A 16391-nucleotide genomic window follows, 5' to 3' on the forward strand; every position below is an offset into this window, starting at 1 on the left:
TTGTAATGTGGCTTTTCCCCTACTACTCTCTTCAAAGTGCCCTGTTAGCTAACCTTAAGTTTTGCTTGTGCCAAGAAGCCATTTTTGGCATGTCTTTTCTGACTGAGCAAGTGAGTGGGAAAATTACATTAGCACATGACACAGAGTGGGCAGTTTCAAGGCACAGTATGAATCCAGTTAACATTGTGTACAATTATGTGGGTTTTAGTGAGGTGATCAGATTGACCTCTTTTTGTAATTTGTTGCAGGTCATCTATTTTCAGAAATCTTATAATTCATATGTGTGTTTTATTTGCCAGATGCTCTTGCTGAAAAGCAGGTTTGCTTTTGCATCGTGAATGGAGACCGGCCTGAAACTGAGGAAACATGGCCACCAGAAGTTGTTGGATTGATGCAGCGCTGCTGGGATGAAAATCCAGACAATAGGCCTCCATTTGTCGGTAAACACAGTTGTATTTTAGTTGCAGTTGGATAGTGCCTCGTTTGTCTGATGAGATACCAAAGTGACTGGTTTGACTGTAGCATGCTACTCTGTAGATTGTAATAGGTTAGATCAATGTGTCTTTGTAACGTGGCCGAAGCACTCAACACTTTGGGGACATGTGTCTAGTGGAGCAAATAGGGTTAGGAATAAAATTCTTAAACTTATGTGACATTGTTTTTTTCTACTTGGAAGGATGAGGGTTGCCCATGTGGGAAGCGTTTCGGTGTTGTGTTTGGTGAGCAGTGGCTTGGTCTTAGTGTCTCTGCATAAAGGTGGCTGCACCTTTAGTGTGGAGTAAAAGGGAGTGAGAGACAGCTGCTCCTGTGATTGTGCCTACTGTAGCGTTTTCCCTAGTCTGGGTACCTGCCAGTGACTACACCACACATGGAGCTTAGTATTGCATGTCTTTATTCTGCTGCGTGAAACTGTGAACTCAACATTCTAAAACAAGCTTTTATGATATTGCACTCTGACGCCTACATCACCACTCTACGGATTCCATTAGGAGCCAAAAGTGTTTAGTCATAAAATATTGCAAGATACTATTCCTACCACCCTTGTATGGGAGATTTGTTGCTTGTTCTTGGACTACTGAGCCAACTACTAGGGATATCAACCTTGTGTGGGTGATTGGTTTTGTCTCTTTGCAGGCGCAATCCCAATCTGTTGGGAATAATCCAGGTCTTTATCGCCTTCCTGAATTTTGGGTCTTCTTTGATATTTCTTGACTTTTAAGTTTTACTTGGGTGAAGGATGGCCCTGTACCACAGATGACCCTGTGGGTAATGCAGAGTGCATTGTTGGAGAGCCCATTTTGTGTGGGCAACTTGTGGAGCTCTCAAAGGGTTGGTGTGATGTGATTACAAAGGTCTATATGTAGTGTTTGACTTTCAACTGCATTTTGTATTCTTGGCAGACTTCCAAGAAACACAAAATGACAGCCTCACGTCATGCTATCATTGAACTCTGTTGCGAGGCCTAAAGTTTTCACTTGCAATTCATTGTCATAAGGTGTGTCAGTCTAATTAGTTAAATGGTTGTAAACCATGACTAGAACACCCAGAATATATTAGGCTGAGAAAAGAATCTCTGGACTGGAAATATCTGTAATGACATGGAGTGAGGTGGTCATCCTAGAGTAGGATTAAAAAGGGCTCCAAGATTGAGTCTCCTTGCGTAGTTTAGATAAGACATTACTTGGGTGATAGTAGCCTATAGCTTTTGTGGGAAACGTTGGTGAGGGATGATTCTTTGAAGAGTTTGGACTTCTTGTTTCTCTTGAAGGGGAGCGGGTTAGTGATAGTCTGGAGTCCATGATCTTCCCTATATGTTTTTGTTTGATGTGAACTTCAACGTAACAGTGCTCACTTTGTGTTTGTTACTGAAATATTGTATTTTCTCTTTAGGTTGGAAAAACATGTCAAATAGTGCTTCACATGAAGCTAAGTAGATCTCCTTAAGGAGGTAAATTAAAGGATGCCACTGCGGTCTGTTTCATTAAGGACAGACATGTTTTTATGCAGCTCTGAATGAATGTTTTTAATGACGTGATAGTCCCTATAAATGTAAAGTACTAGGAGTATCAGCTATGTGAGAGTCTGACTAACACAGTTATGTCTGTGGTTGAATTTTTTCTTTGTTATGCTTAGTTGTAATCCTTCTTTGCAGAATGTGATCGGACTTTTCGGCCATTTTACTCTCCGCGCTTAGAAATGGATGTGGAAAAAGACGTGGACAAATTAAAAGTAAGTATTAAAGAGTGTTTGGTCCAATTAAAAATTAATTTCCGTAGAACCAGCTGAAAAGTTTACAGGGACGTTATAGTTCGGAATTAGCATTTAGAAAACCTTAGAAATTCACTGAAAAAATCACCGGTTTCAGGGGCGTTATAGTTCGGTATTAGCAGTTTAGAAACTTTAGAAATTCACTGAAAAAACACAGGTTACAGGAACATTATAGTTAGGCTGACTTTTCACTTGTACAAAACCTGTGAAATTCAGCCTTTTTAGTTAGCTGAGCTAACTATAACTTGCTCCCCCCAATGCACTGCTGATGACTTCACATATTATATAACTCATGACATGGTCAGCGACATCACTGGTGACATCTCAAATTACTTCACTGATGACATCATCCACATAATCTCTGATACACCTACTCACACCCTAATACAACCTTTCATACACCGACTCCAAAATTCAGACTACCATTCTTGAAACCTTAGACACACCAATACCAGTTAGTACATACCCACTCACTAATTCATAGGGCTACACACACATATACTTACTCACCCATACAGCCACTTATACACGGAGTCACTCACCAATACAGCCATGGATATATGCAATCATATACCCATACAGACACTCACACACCACTACTCACCAATAGTTACTCACACTCCTATTCAGACACCCAGAGAGTCATTCACACTGCCATTTACTCACCAATACAGTTATACACACACCACCTCACTTATTCATACAGATAGTAGCACATACTTACTCTCTTATACAATCACTGACACAAGCATGCACTCATCCATGCAGCCACTTTCAAAATCACTCACTCTCACATACAGTCACTTATATACTTGAACACTCACATGTACAGCCTTTCACATATGCAGTTACTCAACCCATATACCACTGAGACATCCATTCACTCACCAACACAGCCTACGTACTCTCACTCACCCATACAGCTCCTCGCAGACGCACTCATGAAACCATCCAGCTGTGATTCACCCACTCACACATCCATGCAGGGAGTCACATACCCCCCTCACCCACCCACACAGACACTCATAAGGTACTCAGACAACCAATCAATTACCCATATAGACACTCATGTAACTACTCACCAACCCATGCAGCCACTTACACACCAACTGACAGACTGATGGAGACATTCACACAGATTGGGCCCTCACCCATACATTCACTGAGACCATATAATCACCCACTTATACAGTCAGTCATGCACCCACTGAATCATTCATGCAGTCACTCATACACCCATTCATGGGGGGGGGGGGGGGGGGGGGACAGAAAGTCCACTAAACATCAGTAAAAAATAAAAAAGGAAGATTTAGGGTTGGGTAAAGGCAAGGCCTAAGCAACTCCGCTGTCACCCCAAAATGGAAGCCACTGTTTTTCACATAAATACACTTTTTTGCACCGGCAAATATATTGAAAAAAACATTCTTAAACTTTTAGAAACACTAACTGGATGATGTCATCAGTGATATCACTGACCATGTCATGAGTGATGTAATATGTGACTTCATCAGCAATGCATTGCTGGGGCATGAGTTATAGTTAGCTCAGCTAACTATAACGGCTGAATTTCACAGGTTTTGTGAAATGTCAGCCTAACTATAATGTTACTGTAATCTGTGGTTTTTTCAGTGAATATCTATATAATGTAAATGTACCAGCATTTATAGAGCGCACAGCTACTTCCCTGAGGTAGTGTCCCGGCGCTGTACGTATACCGCTTAGGAACCCTTCCTGGTTTTCCCTGTGAGTGTCCACTACTGGGCACCCCCAGGGTGAAACCAGGCATCCCAGCGCTTTTGGGGCCGTTGTGGAGATTAAGCAAGCTATTGCCCAGAGTTGCAGAGTGGGACCCATGATTAGAGTAGGCACCGAGGCGAGAATTATCAGGTCCGAGGAAATTGAGCCCAAGACCCGCCAAGGCGGGTATTGAACCCTGGTCCCGGGCCAGACCTCTGCATCAGGGTCTGCCGCTCTAACCATTTGAGCCACACTTCTCCACAGATAATAATAATCTCACTACTATTTTGCTACAAATACACTGGATGCTTGCAAGCTGGTACAACAAGTTGTTTCCATTTTGGGATGGCAGCAGAGTTGCTTAGGCCCTGCCTTCACCCAGTCCCAATTCTTTTTTTCTTTTTTACTTATGTTTAGTGGACTTTCTGTCAGCCCTGGTAGCACATTGGGGGCAAACCCCCCGAATCTGCCTCCCAGGGGTAACAGAAGAACAGTTGTGACAATTATGGGGTTGCAGCAAGGCCTGATGCCTCAACCAACTCCACACTTTTTTTAAATAAAATAATGTCCTTAGTGTCTAGTGGGCCTTCTGCCTCCCTCAGTTGTGGGGGTGGGTGGCTGAAGAAAAACGACTGGGGCCGTTTCAGGGAGTGTCCCATGGCCAGATTTATTTTTCCCCCGACCATTTTGTTCTGGTTCTTGTGTAAAGACTGTTGTGTCCATTATGGATAGTGGTGGCGCAACCTGATGCATCTGTGGGCCATCTCCTCCCAGTTTGTAAAATAAATAATAATATCATCTCTGGAAACTAGTGGGCTTTTTGCCTTTTTTGGGGCAGGGGAAATAGCCCCTTGTTTTGTGTCATTTCTGCAACCAGAGAGGGGCATGATGGGGGTAAAAAAAACAACAATGGGTCATAAAGACTGTTGGTCCTGTTACAGGGTTGACTGTGACCGGTCATGACTTTCAAAAGTGGTGGTGTGCAAAAGTAGTTTCTCAATTATATAAAAGACCAAAAAAAGTTAAATAATGGAATAGATATAGCCTTGCTTTGATACCCCAAACCAGCTGCGGTAATTATAAAATGAAATCCATAACTACCTCTATTAATATGACCTCTAATCAAACACACAATGTATGTGTTTCGCTACACCCGGCTGTCCTCCCATCCATTTATGTCACGTTTGTTTGTTTGGATGTGCTGTGGTGTTAACCTGGGGTGGTATTGACTCAGCTTCTATCTGTGCGCATTGTTGTGATTTGCGCTTCCATAATGTAGCCTATGGGTTACAACCTGTTGCAAATGTGAGTTGTGGAGGATGGTGTGGGGGTTGGGCGATTCGCCCTATACTTCACTGTCCCAAAAAGAAACCAGTATTTGCAATTGAATAGGTCTCGCATTTACTAGACTTTGAGTTATTTGCACTGTAAATGTCAATAGCTTAAATTCTCGCAAATGCGAGACCTATTGAATTGCAAATAATGTTTGTTTCTAAGCGCCCCATGCCGTGCTTGCACTTAATAGAGGCCATGCCCCTTTCTTTAGATGAGCTGCATCTAAAGATTGGGGCGTGGCCCCTATTAAATGCAAGTGCTGTATGCGGCGCTTGGAAACATCCCACATAAAAAAAATATTGTAAAGCAATGGGTGTCGCATATGCGAGAGTTTAAGCTATTGTCATTTACAAAACCAATAGCTCAAACTCTCCTAAATGTGAGACCTATGGCATTCCAAAGAAGCGGCTGCCATTGTCCCGGCTGCTTGGAAAGTGAAAGCACAAATGGCGCGCTGAACGTTGCTGCAAAGCACCTCATGCCTGCAGTAAGACAAATTTCACTAAAGAAATAGTGCTTACAGACTAACACAGATGATGTAACAACAGAAGTAAAAGTGCCATTCCTCATAGGAGGTTACAAATGAAGACAAGGCAGTACTAAGGAGGGACTAACAAGACAATTACCATCTCAGAAGCCTGCATGTGCAAAGGACAAAGACACAAGCCAATAAAAAATATGGGCGGATCTTTATGTGCATACTCTTAATACAGCATGCCTCGCAGAGCAGCGCATGCGCTGCCCAGGCTCAACCTAAAAACAACTATTAAAAGGTTTGCTGGTGTTTCTTTTTATTTGAATTATTGCTACCTATTCACAGTCGCCTATTCTTCAATTCTCTTGGTGTAGTTTTACTGCCGTCATTTAGGTAAAATGCTTTCAGACCCTCTTCACTAGTGGCACTCTCCCCGTGTAAAATAGCAACACACACACATGCACGCACACCCCCCCCCCCCACTCACCCACACAAACCCACTCACCCACCCATACACCCTTTTGCACTAACACGAACTCTCACGCATCAGCTCCTGTAGTAGGGCAGACGTGGAGCCGATGTACTCGGAGGGACCACAACCAAGGCTGGCAGGGAATCCATTGAGAGGCAGTGAGCCTACCCTGAACTGGATATAGAGCTTCCTATCCATTGGGGCCATAATAATGGTCCAATGCGCTAACTGGTTTGAAATCCAGCAACCCACTAGTTAATAGGTTTCTGGTAGCAGCGTTGGACTTGTTCTGTGCTACCCACTCCCAGTAGCAGGCCTTCACTAGTTGTTTGGAGGAGAAAAACTCAGTTGAAGTGCGATCCTAGACCTCTTGCATTTCCAGGGAAGACAGCAGATTTCTCACGTTGCTGATCCATGCCATCTTTCTTAAACTATCTAGCGTAAATACTTCCTGAAGTGCATGGGCACAACCTATCTCTATCTTGAATTGGTTTCCTACCCATATCAAGCTTTAGGGGATAGAGCAGGGTGCTCAGAGGCAAGAGTGCTAGGGTCCTCAAAAACCCCAGAGTTTAGTCCCATAGAGGGCTGAGCCCACCGCTTTAGAGTCCTGGATCTGTAATGCAGCTATTGGATGTGTGGTGTTCTTTCAACGGGACACCAGCAATTTGCCTATGCTTCATGGTCATCTTTTCCACATGAGGTTTCTAAGACTTGCTGGCTGTAAGTTTTATACCCAAATACTCAAAGGTGTCTACCCTTTCAAGTGCAACTTACCCCCACCCCCCAGAATAGGTCTCCCCTTACCTGACGTGTGTATTGATCGCCATATATTTGGTCTTTGATGTGTTTATCTCCAAGCCTCGCATCATGCAAAATTCCTCAAACCGGTTTAGTAATTGCCTGGGATTTTTTATACCTATAGGGTATCATCTGTGAAAAGGAGTGTAGAAAGTTTTGCCTTGCCTAGGGAGGGGGCATCTACGTGATATGAGGAAAGGAATTGGACTACATTGTTCTTGTATAATGAAAACAAGGTTGGGGCTAGCACGCATCCTTGACAAACACGCTTTTTACCAGGTTTGGCTCTGTGTGCTGTCCTTGCTTGCCCCAGCGTGCTCTGGCATAATTTTCCTCATGAAGATGAATAATCAAAGATAGATGGTCCAGCAGCATATCCATGCCGCGAAGCACGTTCCAGAGCTTGCGTCTTGGGACCAGGTCAAATGCCGGCTTTAAGTCGACAAAGGCGACATATAGACTGCCCTTGCTGATTACAACTGTTTTCCAGGACAGAAGTAAGAAATAAAGCCGACACCAATTGTGCTAGTTTTTTGTCTGAATCCAGCCTGGTAAGGTGTTAAATATCGTTAACATCGATCCATTCCTGAATCTTGGCCAGGAGAGCGCGACAAAATACTTTCTGGATAGATTCAAGGAGGCTGATAGGCCTATAGTTGAGGGGTAGGTTCCTAACTCCCTTCTTAAATATAGTTAGCACCTCAGCTCCTTTCCAGGACTCTGGTATTGGGGCACCACTTGCAATTGCGTTAGACAAAAGCAGAATGTATTTTGACCTGTTGTTCCTCTCGTGTAGGAAGATATCTTCTGGTATGCCATCAGGGACTGGGGCTTTGATCGTATTGTAACATCAATGGAGGCATTAATGTTGTTGAGATCAAACTGGTCACCGTGTAATGACTGGATGGGTACGTGGGGCTTCCTGTTGATGGATCTGACTTTATTCTGTGTAAAGAGTTTTAAAGTAATTGAACCAGTCGGTTTTGGAAATTAGATTTTCAGGTTGAAGGGCAGCCTTGCTGTGCCCCTGGGTAACCAGAACCAAAACTGTTTTGAATCTTTTTCTTTTGCATGCTTCCGTGATGCCCCACCACCTCTTCTCATCCCATTCCCTGTTATCTTTATTCTGGGCCTGCTTGTATGCTCTACTATGGGTACTTCTTGAAGCCATATCTTTTGAGTTTTTGGGCAGTTACAGTTGCTTTCTAAGTTGCCTACACTCCTTATTAAACCATGAGTGAGAATTTCTTAGTTTCTTTATGAGGTGGGACATGGGCACTTTGAAATACAATGCTAGCTGTTTGAAGGAGCGAGAATTAGTGGCTGTGACTGCGTTTAGGCCTCTTTCCACAGCCTGCAAGTCATCTATTGCAGTTGTATATTCTAGTAGAACAAGGTTGGTGTGGTGGAGAGTGTTCTCACGTGTAGCTAGATGATGCTATTTGAGGGGACGTTTACCATTTGAAAGTATCACTTACTGGGTTAGCTGGTACGAGTGGGGGACATTGGACTGACTATACCACAGAGACAATAAGCTAAGACATTAGGGATTATGGTCACTCTCTAATCTTTCCCTAGTTTCCATGTCCTTGATATTACTCCAAAGCTTCAGGCCTATCAGGGCATTATTAATACTACTAATTCTGTTGAATGTAAATGCCCCTGTCGTGTCAGATTTGGTTCTACCGTTAGCTACCCTTAGCCCAAACTCAAGGGTCAAAGCCTTAAACTGGAGTGCAACTCAGGACCATTTTCTCACTGGGGCTAAATCCAAGCATGGGCTAGGCCACTCTTTATCTTCTTCTTTTGATATGCAAACATCATCCCTATCTAGGAGTTAGAAGGTGGCATTGAAGTCACCTGCCAAGAACAAGTGGTGGTTAGGGCCCCTCTTATCCAGATGGTCCTCGAGTGTCTGCAGGGTTTCGGATTGCTAACCACCCTTGGTACCTTTTTCTTCTATATTGCAGATGTCTTCGGTGGTGCTCAAGTAACCCTTTATTCAGATTCCTAAGAGGTACGGGTATTTGATGGTCAACTGGCCAATGTTGCAATAGAGGGTGATTTTTGCCCAGATCAGCAGGCCACCAGCAAGATGCCCTTGCTGGTTGGGGATAACAGACAGACAATAACTCGGGTACCTTGATCTATAGGCTGGCTCCGTGCTCCAGGTTTCTTGCTATATGCAGATGTCAAAATCTTCAATAAACGCATTCAAATATGGCAGGATACATTTTGATTTTAGATCAGCCAGATTCCAAGAAACTACTAAAAACTTAGAGCCTCAGGTGGGAGTGACGGTAGTGAAACACATGGATAAACTGAGTTCGAGACCGCGGGGTAATCGGCATCGATCACAGGGACCGCGAAATCTACATTAGGGGAGGCACCAAGGCTCCTGGATAGATACTCAGTCCCCTCTGTAGTATGAGCTCTGTTACCCAAAATTGCTTCCTCGTTTTTTTCTGTCAGCTAGGGTTGTGTCGGGTCCTTATACATTGGATCGGTTGGTTTGAAGATGTTTCGAACTTTTGGAGCCAAGGTACTCTGTATATACAGTCAATCAATTTTCCCACAGGACCAAAACTATTAGGGAGGGGGACATTTGCAAAGAGTGTGACAGCCTGCTTAGTGTTGGGTGGTACTTGAATTGGATGTTGGACCCTATTGGTGGACATCGAGAGTCAGCAAGCTGTCAACCAGACTTCCATCTACCAGGGTTAGGTCGATACAGTAAGTAGGTCAATTAGGGGTCTCACATCTTTTTGCCCTCTGGATGTCTTCCCTGATGAAGGGCCTACATCCACTCACGTAGCATATCCAGTGGATGGCTTTATTCTTAGGTGAGTCCTCCCCCTATTGTGGTTTTTTTTGCAATACGTAGGGAATCAATTGATGCTTTGGTACAAGTATATACTGAGAATGTACCTGCTTTAATGTTATATGGGATAGACTGCTATTATAGAGTATAATATATTGAATTAGGTCACAAGTTCACTCTGGAGATCATATTTAACTGTTAGGAAGAGTATGGCAGTACATACTCCTTGTTTAGAGCTTGATACAATTGAAATATTATTCAGGAGATATGTACCCTTATTGCAAACTTGTTTTAGCATGCAGAAGCAATAAACTGATGCACTGAAGTTTAATGTGCATATGGCCTTATTATAAATACAGAACCAATCTTCATGTATGTCAGTTGTAAATAATTACACAAAACCTTTAATTGTACGAATGAAGAATTGTGATATTATGACCAACAGCTAAAAAGTAGGATTCTTGGCCATGAACCGGCGCCAGGCTAGATGCTCCATCATTGCAGTGATATGTTTGCTTTATGTGACAAACTGTCAGTTCCAAAGGGCTTCCCTCTCTCAAATTCAAATGAACTGACTTTACCCCCTCTTCTTAAGATACAGACACATAGGGCATAGCCTGAGGCCATTCCTCCTGCTAGCTACATACTTGTGTTGTATGCTCCTTTATGTGGCCAGTTGGCCATGCCCCGTGTATGCTGCATGCAAGGCCCATCTGTCGGCAAAGCCATGTGTGCCTTATTCCTCAGTATATAATTGGTACAGGACATGCATATAGGCAGTGCCCCGTGTCTGCTATGTATAAGACATGTCCAAAAGCTATCCGATATGGGCCATATACACTTTATATTGTGAAAGGTAATGTACGAGGAAAGGCTCAGGAGTTATGGTTGCCCACCAACCATAACTCGAGAATTTCTATGTATTTATATGTATACAAGTACATACACACTGTTGTGCTCTTTCTTTCAGTCTTACTTGGGAAATTTAATAATTGTTTTTTTCTCCATATACAGAGAGAATACCCTATACCGAAAGATTTTGTTAGGAGGATGGAGTCACTACAACTAGACTGTGTTGCAGAACCTGCAAGCTGCCAAATACCCGGTAACCGATAATTCATTAGTGACATGACACGCACCAGAAGGAGAAACTGGTGTTTTTATACACATCCTTGTAAAAGAATGAACTAAAAGTAGCCTGCCTGGGTCATAGGATTAAAACGTTGTCTACAGACCGTTAATTCACTGTGCTTGTCTACAGACCTTTGTGTCTGCAGATATCTTGGCCACCAATTTGCTTTTACTCTGAAATCCTTTGGGTTGTCAAAAGTTTGATAACCAAATCCAATGAGTCGATAAACTACTGGGGAAACAGAGTTGGTGACCTCCTTCCCATGAAAGAGTTTCCCACATGTCCCAAAAGCCACAGCATTTTGATCAAAAGTATATATATATTTATTTTTACTTGCATTCCTCATGTTGGTTGATCTTCCAGACACTCAGTAAAATATTTGCTCTCTTACCAGGCATTTGTAGGGAAATTGTCACCCAAAGACTGATTTCCTCTTGATTGGACTATGGGCATGCAGTTTATCTTGGAGCTTCCAAACACATGATATGTGAAAATATTATTCAGAATCTGTCTCTTGGGCTGGTCTTACAATTGCCTTATTTCTGAACATTAAAAATCATTATACTGTTGAATTTGGGTCTTCTTGTTCTCATTGCCTAGAGGCTTCCTCACATTTGGACTCCTACGCAAGGCCTCATGTCATACGCGGCCGGCCATCATGGGTTATAGGTGACTTGCTGTGTAACGTCTGCAGTGGTAATTAACGCCTGCACTTTATATGCCTACCCTTGGCTACGCGGCCTTCCCTCCAAAGGGTTGTAGGCGATGAGCTGTGTACAGGTGAACCCTCCCTCTGGTTTTTTCTTCAAAATAAAAACCGATTTAAATCAAAAATCCTTATACTGGCTACCAGTTCTCAGGTGCCCTCTTTTTAAAGCCCTTTGCAGCTGCCTTAGAACTCACACTGGGACTGGGTCTTAATTTCTCAAATAACGTTTTAAGTCATTAAGCTTCCTTTGAAGTTGTAGGTCAAGCTTGGACAACTTAATCCTGGTCCATAATATTAAGTGCGCCCAACTTGGAGGCTGCTCCCTCTCCTGTCTCTCAGCAAAAAAGTGACATGATCTACCTGTTTAATTGAGAATCTCTCCTCATTAAGTCACGTGTTGCAAACTCAGAAAATTATTTTCTTTTGTTCTACAATAATTTCAGCACTTTTCAGTTCAACTAGGATTCTCTTAGTGCCGGGGTACCTCTTTGAGGTTACCCAGTGCTCTAAAGGCGTGTTTCATGAATTGATTTATACTCGTTATTAAATCTGGAAAGCTCTTGAGCTCCTTGATTAGCTAGGAGTGATTTACCTTCTTACGATGCTTATCTTTTCGGTTTGATAAAAGGTTCACATTTGTTTAAAAGGTCATACAGTGAAGAATTGAGTCAGCAGTTACCCATTTAAAATGAGGTGACCACATCATTCTCAGAATTGTCAGCCTCTCAAATACTACTGGGGCTTTAGTGCTGGGTTCCTCCAGTACTCATCTGGGTTCTTACCAAACAAAGAAGCGTTGGCTAGGGTGCAAATCTGTACTACATGTACCTTTTTCCTGCTCCTTCCTTGATCTTTTCTCTCTCTCTCCCTCCACACACTTAGCCTAGTATGTCTTTATTTTTCGCTGTCACCTCTCTGTGAACTGCTGATCTAACTTTGCGCTCTACTGACAGGCAGTGATGTATACTTTGCGCACTATTCTGTGACTTGGTATTTAACAGAAAATAAATTTTTTTTTTAAATGAAAGCTGCATCAAAGGAAACTGAAACTACCCCACATTGTTAAATAGTATATGCAGAACTGCACATACTAATAAGTTAAACACAAATTCAATTTCCTGAGCAAAATATAGAATTTCAAATAATGAGTCCATGTAATAGTATTTTCAAGTGTTCGTGTTTGGTCTTTATTCTGTCATGTATCTTGAGAAGACTTGTTTGAATTCAAAACACACTTCAGTTTTTCGATGATACAAACAACAGCCACAGTTCTTGCCAACACGTGTTTCGTCTATTGGTAATAAACAAAGACTTCATCAGGGCCTGGACTGTTATATTAGTACGGCAGGTATGATATGCCTCTATCGTAGACAACCTTCTGCTGACATGGTAGACCGTGTTAGTCCCAATCTGATTCTATCAACCAATAATAGAAACGTAATCATCAGTTGGTTGCGAATTCAATCATTTCAGAGATTCTCCAGTATTAGGGGTGTCTTTCATAGATTCACATGCCTGAATCATTCCCCGTCTTCGGAGTGGGAGTCCCACGGTACATAAAAAAGCAATAATATGCTATAAATACATAGTAAATACCAATAAAAACAAACCAGGAAGTCAAGTAGCCAAAGCTACAGTAGAAAAAACTTCCACACCTATGACTATCCTAGTCATTTTGTATAGTCCAAAATACAGCCAATCAGGCGCCAGCACCCACCAGAAGGTTCTCCCCAGAGGCTCAGGCTCTCAGATTTTCTACTGCACGTCGTGTGAAGGGAGTCTCCCTGAGCTCTGCTCAGTTTTCTTCTCTTTCTTCCTTTTGGATCTTTTCTTCAAGGATGTCTTCAAAGAAATCTCTGTTTAGAGCCTGTGATTCTTGTGGTAAGCTTCGGCTTTTTAAAGAGGACCCCCACAAGAAATGTATTTATTGCCTGTACCCAGATCACCAAGTCAAGGACTGTAAGATCTGCAGGACTTTTCCTCAGAAAACTCTCAGAGACAGAGAGGGTCGGTTGCTTTTGTGGCTACAAAAGCTTAAGGATTCTGATAATCCTGTGTCTGAGGTTGGCAGTATAGCCTCTGGTTCCACTTCAACGTCTAGAAAGAGGCCTGCATCTGAGGTATTGCCATCTCCTGGGGCTAAGGTTGCTAAAAAACATCAACCTTCTAAGGGATTTGACAAGCCTTCCACTTCTAAGGCTAATCCCACAGGTCAGGATATGGAGGGTTCTTCTGCACCTCAAAAACGGTCCACCAAAAGATTGCCTCAGGCAGTTGAAAAAATGTCACCTCAGACTGTATCTTTATCGTCGACGACGCCATCTTCTATCTCATAGTCGACGAAGACCTCCGTCGACTCTACATCTAAGTCGACGGTGACATTCTCATCTCCCAAGCTCCAGATGATCATGTCGACGGCAGCTTCTTCACCAACTATGGTCTATGTATCCGTTAGACCTCTATCGTCGACGACGGCCATCGTCGACGCCTCGTCGTCGACTCCTCTGAAAGCTCTACCGTCGATGAAGAAGATACCGTAGACGGGCTCGTCGGCAAGCTCCGCTCCGTCGACGAAGTTGCCACCGTCAACGAAGGCATCGACGAACCCGATACCGTCGACGACGATCCTACCGTCGACAAAGCCCAATCCGTCGACGACTGCCATACCGTCGACGAAGCCTGTACAGTCGACGAAGCCTGTCCGGTCGACGAAGCCTGTACCGTCGACGAAGCCTGTACCGTCGGAGAAGTCCTTTTTGTCGGAGAAGTCCTTTTCGTCGGAGAAGTCCATACCGTCGACGAAGCCTGTTTCGTCGACGAAGCCTGTTTCGTCGACTAAGTCTATGCCGTCGACGACGGAACCATTGACGTCTGCCTCATCGGCAACGGTGGACGCACCGTCGACGCCGCAATTGTCATCTTGCACTGCGTTGCAAGTCTGGTCACCGTCTACGGTGTTCTTGACACCAAAGCAGTCTTTAGTTCAAAGGCGTGAACCAGCTTTCCAGCTCTCACCCCTACATATTTCACCTCAGAAGTCGCCGTCGCAGGTTCCGGACCAGCTTTTAGACTCTGACAGTGAGGATGAAGTGGTTCAAAGGACATTCGGAGCAGCCACTAGTCCTTCTGAGTTAAATATAAAATATCAAGAAGAAGAACAAGAGTATATACAATCACCTGTACGTATGGTGTCTCCTGTAGACAGAGTCCCTGTCTCGCAAGTGCCAGTTGCTTTACTTACCAACTTACAATATATGTTGGATGATTATTATAGAAGGTTTCCACCATCTGAATCTACAGGCTCAGTGCCTGTTACTCCGGCTACTGTAGCGCCTTTGCCACTTTCTCAACCAGCAAATCCTTCTTCACCTCCACCTCACAATCAGCCTGTGGATGTTCAGTCTTCGGATGAAGATGATCAAAGAGAAGGAGAGGTACAGGATGAGTCGGAGTGGGATGAATACCAGGTGCAGACTCCTTCTCCTTCACCTCAGACTGTCTCAATTTCACCGCCAGTGGACATGGGCAGTTTCCACCTTTTGATGGAGCGTGCTACTAAACGCTTCATATTAATATGGAACACATGGAACAAGACTGTTTTCTATATGATTTTGAAGACCAGCTCAGAAAACAGATCAAGTCTATACCCTTCATTTTCTTTATTTCACAGGAGGGGATTACGGTCATGGCAACCCCCGCGTCCATTCCTCCAGTCCTGCCACGGATGGAGAAAAAGTACAGGGCACCGGACAAATCACCTGCGTGCCTTATTGGACAGCCTAAGCTTGACTCTGTAATTGTCCAAGCAGCTAAAAAGAGGGCTAGAAATCCTTCCTTTCCTGTTACAGCTCCACCGGACAGAGATGGCAAACGCCTAGATTCTATTGGGAAGCGCGTCTCCACCATGGCGGCTATGACTGTTCGAGCGGCTAATTCATTGGCCATCTTGGGAAGATATGACCGACAGATGTGGTCGGACATCGCACTGTTCATTGACCTCCTTCCTGAGCCTTCCAAGGCTGAGGCGCTGAAGATCCTACAAGAAGGCCAAAGAATCTCAGAAGAGATTATTGATTCAGCAGTTGATGTAACCTCAACTGGCTTTCGACAACTAGCGGGTGCTGCGGTCCTCCGTAGGCAGGGGTGGCTACGTTCCACTTCCTTCAGGTGCTGCGGTCCTCCGAAGGCAGGGGTGGCTACGTTCCACTTCCTTCAGACGAGAGGTCCAGAATAAGGTATTGGACATGCCATATGATGGTGAATATCTGTTTGGCCCCCAAGTGGAGGAAGCCTTGCAGACGATTAAAAAGGATACGGAAACAGCTAAATCCTTGGGCAGCCTTCAATTCCGCAAGCCGCCCTTTCGAGGAGTGAGAGGATGGGGATCGTCCTCCCAACAGAGGTGGATATAACCAGCAATCCTCCTACAGACAGGGCAATCAGTGCTTTCACACTCAGCGCTACTAATCTTATGGCCAGAGAAAGTCTACTTATACCCAAAACAGGGGAAAGACAAATTACCGTGGAAAGGATAAGCGCCAATGAGACATTTCACCTGCCACCACCACAGCCCCACTCTCGAGAAAAAATTGGAGGGCGAATATCAAAATTTTACTCAAATTGGCTGTCGATAACGTCAGA

The 16391-nt window shown here is 43.7% G+C and overlaps 1 protein-coding gene across 4 annotated transcripts in view; it reads left to right on the forward strand.

The window, feature by feature from the left end:
- RIPK1 (receptor interacting serine/threonine kinase 1) overlaps positions 1–16391 on the forward strand; it is a 225027-nt gene that overhangs the window by 126285 nt on the left and 82351 nt on the right. For all 4 annotated transcript variants that reach the window (XM_078688033.1, XM_078688031.1, XM_078688034.1 and 1 more), the window contains 3 exons: positions 300–440; positions 2153–2229; positions 10924–11014. In XM_078688033.1, the coding sequence (XP_078544159.1) occupies positions 300–440; positions 2153–2229; positions 10924–11014 (309 nt within the window). The remainder of the gene's footprint in view (positions 1–299; positions 441–2152; positions 2230–10923; positions 11015–16391) is intronic.

The sequence above is a fragment of the Lissotriton helveticus genome, chromosome 4_1, assembly GCF_964261635.1.
Source record: "Lissotriton helveticus chromosome 4_1, aLisHel1.1, whole genome shotgun sequence".
In the NCBI taxonomy this organism is placed as follows: domain Eukaryota; kingdom Metazoa; phylum Chordata; class Amphibia; order Caudata; family Salamandridae; genus Lissotriton; species Lissotriton helveticus.